General features: G+C 41.0%; 1 protein-coding gene across 2 annotated transcripts in view; it reads left to right on the forward strand.

The window, feature by feature from the left end:
- Positions 1–6,000, forward strand: part of LOC120059442 (oxysterol-binding protein-related protein 2-like) — a 29,244-nt gene that overhangs the window by 20,043 nt on the left and 3,201 nt on the right. For both annotated transcript variants that reach the window (XM_039008489.1, XM_039008490.1), the window contains exon 11: positions 2,465–2,590. In XM_039008489.1, coding sequence (XP_038864417.1) covers positions 2,465–2,590 — 126 coding nt within the window. The remainder of the gene's footprint in view (positions 1–2,464; positions 2,591–6,000) is intronic.

Here is a 6,000-nt window from a genome sequence, read left to right on the forward strand (position 1 = left end):
GCAAGATGGAGAGAGAGAGGAGATCCATCATGAGTCCAGTACATTAAGAGTTTTATTCTACTAATTAATCAATAACTACTATTATAATTTGATAGTCAGTAATGAAGTTAATCTGTTCCTCAGACTTCAACTAGCAAATGTTAGCTAGCCTGCTACTACCTACAGGGCTCGACTCTAACCTTTTTCCATCACTGTCCCAGAATTGTCCCAAACTTATGATGAACCGTCCCAAATTACATTTGAAATGTTTTGATATGCCAACATGGGTCTACTCTAGGACCTAGGTCATTCAGTGATTTACAAAAAAAACTAATGTGAGTAGCCTACTACTGAAATAGATAAAAGGAGACTGTCAATTGAGCCATAAATTCACATTAAAAAAAAGCATAAAAAAGAAGCCAACATTATAATAATATTTATATACATTTTGCATAAATGTGCATAAATTAATTAGCCTGCATGTGAAAGTGTAGCCTAGGTTGTATGCGTGTTTGCTACAGCCTCATGTACACATCAATGCTGACGAGAGGCGACAAATGTAGCTAATGAGACTATTTTTAATGGCATAAATATAGGCTAAACGGCAGTCATGTTTGACAATTTTGATGTAGTATTATTAAAATCTAGTTTCTGACACATTCGAGGCACAGTTCATTCAGATCAAATGGTCACGAGTGGAGCAAGAGAGAGAGCGGCCAATGCACCCTTCCTCCAACACTCACACACTCAGCAACTGTCTGATAGCCAGCAGAAGCAGGTCACAGTGAAATTAATAGATTTAAAAAATAAGAGAAATGCCATGGTGGCCGCGGTTTAATTTAGAAGTAGACCAAAACAACGCAACCCGCGACCAATACATTTTCACCTGCGACATTGTTTTCAAAATAGACCAATTTGGCAGGAAACCTACAGACATGGCAACCCTTGCTAGACTTGAAGTATTTTTAAAATATTTTTATTTTACCTTTAACTAGGCAAGTCAGTTAAGAACAAATTCTTATTTTCAATGACGGCCTAGGAACAGTGGGTTAACTGCCTGTTCAGGGGCAGAACGACAGATTTGTACCTTGTCACCTCGGGGATTTGAACTTGCAACCTTTCGGTTACTAGTCCAACGCTCTAACCACTAGGCTACCCTGGCTCATTAGCAAGTTGGCTTGTGCATGAGAGAGGTGTTAATTTTCCATAATGCATTGTCATCATGGAAAATTCTATGTGGACGGTTCTGGTTAAATTTGTAACAAAAAGGGCATTTTCATAAAAAGCAAGATCAATGATTACTGCAGAAAGGCAAGTTAAACTATTTTGCTAAGTGGGTCTTATGGTTGTGGAAGGCTTATATTTAGCATAGATATAATTTTACACGCCCTGAATGAATTTAGATTACTGCGGACTGTTTTTAAATGCTGTATGTTGACTTTAAGCCCACTTGTTTACTATGTAATTTGTCATTCTACTATCCAGAATAATGGAAAGGAATATAGCGTTGGGTGTTGTGCAATAGTCTATCCAACACAATTGCACACAGTAAACTGTCAAACCTGAGGCACAGAAATGTATGAAAACATTCGGTCATTACCTTGACACTTTCTCTGTGAAATCGAACCCTGCTGTAAATCAAGCAGACAACACATAATCAACATCAATTTACTAGGGCTATTAGATCCAACGTGGATCACGGCACAACTGTCTTCACCGACGTAATGAATGCTACACCAAAATATTCTGGACGTTCTTTCCAAACACGTTTTCCCCGCACTGTAGCTGTTTGTCACCCGACAAGTTCTGCATAATTATTGAAGAACCATGTTAATGACCGTACCGATATTATTGGTTTTAAGTTTAAGGTGACTTTCGGTTAGAAGCATTTGATTTTTACTAACCCAGACATTATTTTGGATTTGTGTGCCCATGAAAACTGATTTCACGCCGTAACATAAGGACAGTAAATATTACGTAGTCACAGTGCGTTTAAAAAAAATTATGATATTTAACTAGGCAAGTCAGTTAAGCACAAATTCTTATTTACAATGACGGCCAATCCTGGCCAAACCCGGACGCCGCTGGGCCAATCGAACCAGGGTATGTAGTGACACCTCTAGCACTCAGATGCAGTGCCTTAGACCGCTGCGCCACTCGGGAGCCCAAGCATTTGTGAGATCTCGATGCCAAAAGAAAACTGTCCAACGACAAGATCTAGGATTATTTATTTAGTTTCTAGAAAGACCCATATAGTAAACCAGTCAAAACATTATGTTGTATGTTAATTTCAGTATTCTGTTTGTAGTAGACACAGTATGCTCATGGTACACGAAGTTAACATCCCTCCAGTTATTTCTGATGTTTTTGTTTTGCTTTTATTCATAAGGAAAAATACACATTTCATTTGATTTTGTTAAAAGGGCTATTTATATCAGACGTGTGTCTGCGCGCGCCTGTGTGGTCTGTGTGTATCTGTACACAGGAGGAGCCTGAGGGGTTCGACAGCGACGATGCAGACAACATGCCTGAGGTCTTGGAGACTGTAGCTGTGATCCCTGGCAGCACCCTGCTGTGGAGGATATCGTCACGACCCCAACACTCTGCTAAGGTAACGCATGCCGGCGTGTCAACAAAGAAACGGGTATATTCACATGCTCATTCACACATACAAGTTGAGCGTATACCCAACATCATACACACTATTTTTCTACCATTTACCTACAGTAAAATTGGTTTTCCCTGATTGCATTCTACAGTTGTGGCCAAAAGTTTTGAGAATGACACAAATATTAATTTTCACAAAGTTTGCTGCTTCAGTGTCTTTAGTTATTTTTGTCAGATGTTACTATGGAATACTGAAGTATAATTACAAGCATTTCATAAGTGTCAAAGGCTTTTATTGACAATTACATGAAGTTGATGCAAAGAGTCAATATTTGCAGTGTTGACCCTTCTTTTTCAAGACCTCTGCAATCCGCCCTGGCATGCTGTCAATTAACTTCTGGGCCACATCCTGACTGATGGCAGCCCATTCTTGCATAATCAATGCTTGGAGTTTGTCAGAATTTGTGGGTTTTTGTTTGTCCACCCGCGTCTTGAGGATTGACCACAAGTTCTCAATGGGATTAAGGTCTGGGGAGTTTCCTGGCCATTGACCCAAAATATCGAGGTTTTGTTCCCCGAGCCACTTAGTTATCACGTTTGCCTTATGGCAAGGTGCTCCATCATTCTGGAAAAGGCATTGTTCGTCACCAAACTGTTCCTGGATGGTTGGGAGAAGTTGCTCTCGGAGGATGTGTTGGTACCATTCTTTATTCATGACTGTGTTCTTAGGCAAAATTGTGAGTGAGCCCACTCCCTTGGCTGAGAAACAACCCCACACTTGAATGGTCTCAGGATGCTTTACTGTTGGTATGACACAGGACTGATGGTAGCGCTCACCTTGTCTTCTCTGGACAAGCTTTTTTCCGGATGCCCCAAACAATTGGGAAGGGGATTCATCAGAGAAAATGACTTTACCCCAGTCCTCAGCAGTCCAATCCCTGTACCTTTTGCAGAATATCAGTCTGTCCCTGATGTTTTTCCTGGAGAGAAGTGGCTTTTTTGCTGCCCTTCTTGACACCAGGCCATCCTCCAAAAGTCTTCGCCTCAATGTGCGTGCAGATGCACTCACACCGGCCTGCTGCCATTCCTGAGCAAGCTCTGTACTGGTGGTGCCCCGATCCCGCAGCTGAATCAACTTTAGGAGACCGTCCTGGCGCTTGCTGGACTTTCTTGGGTGCCCTGAAACCTTCTTCACAACAATTGAACCGCTCTCCTTGAAGTTCTTGATGATCCGATAAATGGTTGATTTAGGTGCAATCTTACTGGCAGCAATATCCTTGCCTGTGAAGCTCTTTTTGTGCAAAGCAATGATGATGGCACGTGTTTCCTTGCAGGTAACCATGATTGACAGAGGAAGAACAATGATTCCAAGCACCACCCTCCTTTTGAAGCTTCCAGTCTGTTATTCGAACTCAATCAGTATGACCGAATGATCTCCAGCCTTGTCCTCGTCAACACTCACACCTGTGTTAATGAGAGAATCACTGATATGATGTCAGCTGGTCCATTTGTGGCAGGGCTGAAATGCAGTGGCGATTCAGTTGGCGATTCAATGCAATGGCGATTCAGTTCATTTGCATGGCAAAGAGGGATCACTCATTTGCATGGCAATTCATCGGATCACTCTTCATAACATTCTGAGGTATATGCAAATTGCCATCATGCAAACTGAGGCAGCAGACTTTGTGAAAAATAATATTTATGTCATTCTCAACTTTTGGCCACGACTGTAATATAACATTTGTTGCTGTTTTCTTTGCTTATGACACGTAATGTGTTTTGATGTGCTGTTTCTTATGCCGGTCCCTAGTGGCCAATAGATCAATTACCTGTGATCACCTAGGCACAGGTGTGTCGAGGATATTTAGTTGCTTCTCCTCCACACACTGATGAAGGCCTAAGCCGATACCCATTGGTGTATTTTAATAATGACTTGGCCCATAAATAAAGGCTTTTTAATTTTCAAACCCACACGAGTGCCTGGACTCGTACTAGAGGTCGACCGATTATGATTATTGGATACCGATACCGATTATTGGAGGACCAAAAAAAGCCGATACCGATTTAATCGGTCGTTTTTTAAATTTAAATTTTATTTATTTGGAATAATGACAATTATAACAATACTGAATGAACACTTATTTTAACTTAATATAATACATCAATAAAATCAATTTAGCCTCAAATAAATAATGAAACATGTTCAATTTGGTTTAAATAATGCAAAAACAAAGTGTTGGAGAAGAAAGTAAAAGTGCAATATGTGCCATGTAAGAAAGCTAACGTTTTAAGTTCCTTGCTCAGAACATGAGAACATATGAAATCTGGTGGTTCCTTATAACATGAGTCTTCAATATTCCCAGGTAAGAAGTTTTAGGTTGTAGTTATTATAGGACTATTTCTGTCTATACGATTTGTATTTCATATACCTTTGACTATTGGATGTTCTTATAGGCACTTTAGTATTGCCAGTGTAACAGTATAGCTTCCGTCCCTCTCCTCGCTCCTACCTGGGCTCGAACCAGGAACACATTGACAACAGCCACCCTCGAGGGCAGTGTTACCCATGCAGAGCGAGGGGAACAACTACTCCAAGTCTCAGAGCGAGTGACGTTTGAAACGCTATTAGCGCGCACCCCGCTAACTAGCTAGCCATTTCACATCGGTTACACCAGCCTAATCTCGGGAGTTGATAGGCTTGAAGTCATAAACAGCTCAATGCTTGAAGCATTGCGAAGAGCTGCTGGCAAACGCACGAAAGTGCTGTTTGAATGAATGTATACGAGCATGCTGGTGCCTACCAGCGCCAGGATGCTTACCCTGACTGCTTGCACGGAACGCGACAATTTCCCTAGTTATAAGAAATTCATGTTAGCAGGCAATATTAACTAAATATGCAGGTTTAAAAATATATACTTGTGTATTGATTTAAAGAAAGGCATTGATGTTTATGGTTAGGTACATTGGTGCAACGACTGTGCTTTTTTCGCAAATGTGCTTGTTAAATCATCACCCGTTTGTCGAAGTAGGCGCATCGATTATATGCAAAGCAGGACACGCTAGATAAACTAGTAATATCATCAACCATGTCTAGTTAACCAGTGATTATGTTAAGATTGATTGTTTTTTATAAGATAAGTTTAATGCTAGCTAGCAACTTACCATGGCTTCTTGCTGCCCTCGCGTAACAGGTAGTCAGCCTGCCACGCAGGCTCCTCGTGGAGTGCAGTGTAAGGCAGTTGGTTAGAGCGTTGGACTAGTAACCGAAAGGTTGCAAAAACGAATCCCCGAGCGGACAAGGTAAAAATCTGTCCTTCTGCCCCTGAACAAGGCAGTTAACCCACCGTTCCTAGGCCGTCATTGAAAATAAGAGTTTGTTCTTAACTGACTTGCCTCGTTAAATAAAGGTGTAAA

Source organism: Salvelinus namaycush, chromosome 14 (assembly GCF_016432855.1).
Source record: "Salvelinus namaycush isolate Seneca chromosome 14, SaNama_1.0, whole genome shotgun sequence".
Classification (NCBI taxonomy): domain Eukaryota; kingdom Metazoa; phylum Chordata; class Actinopteri; order Salmoniformes; family Salmonidae; genus Salvelinus; species Salvelinus namaycush.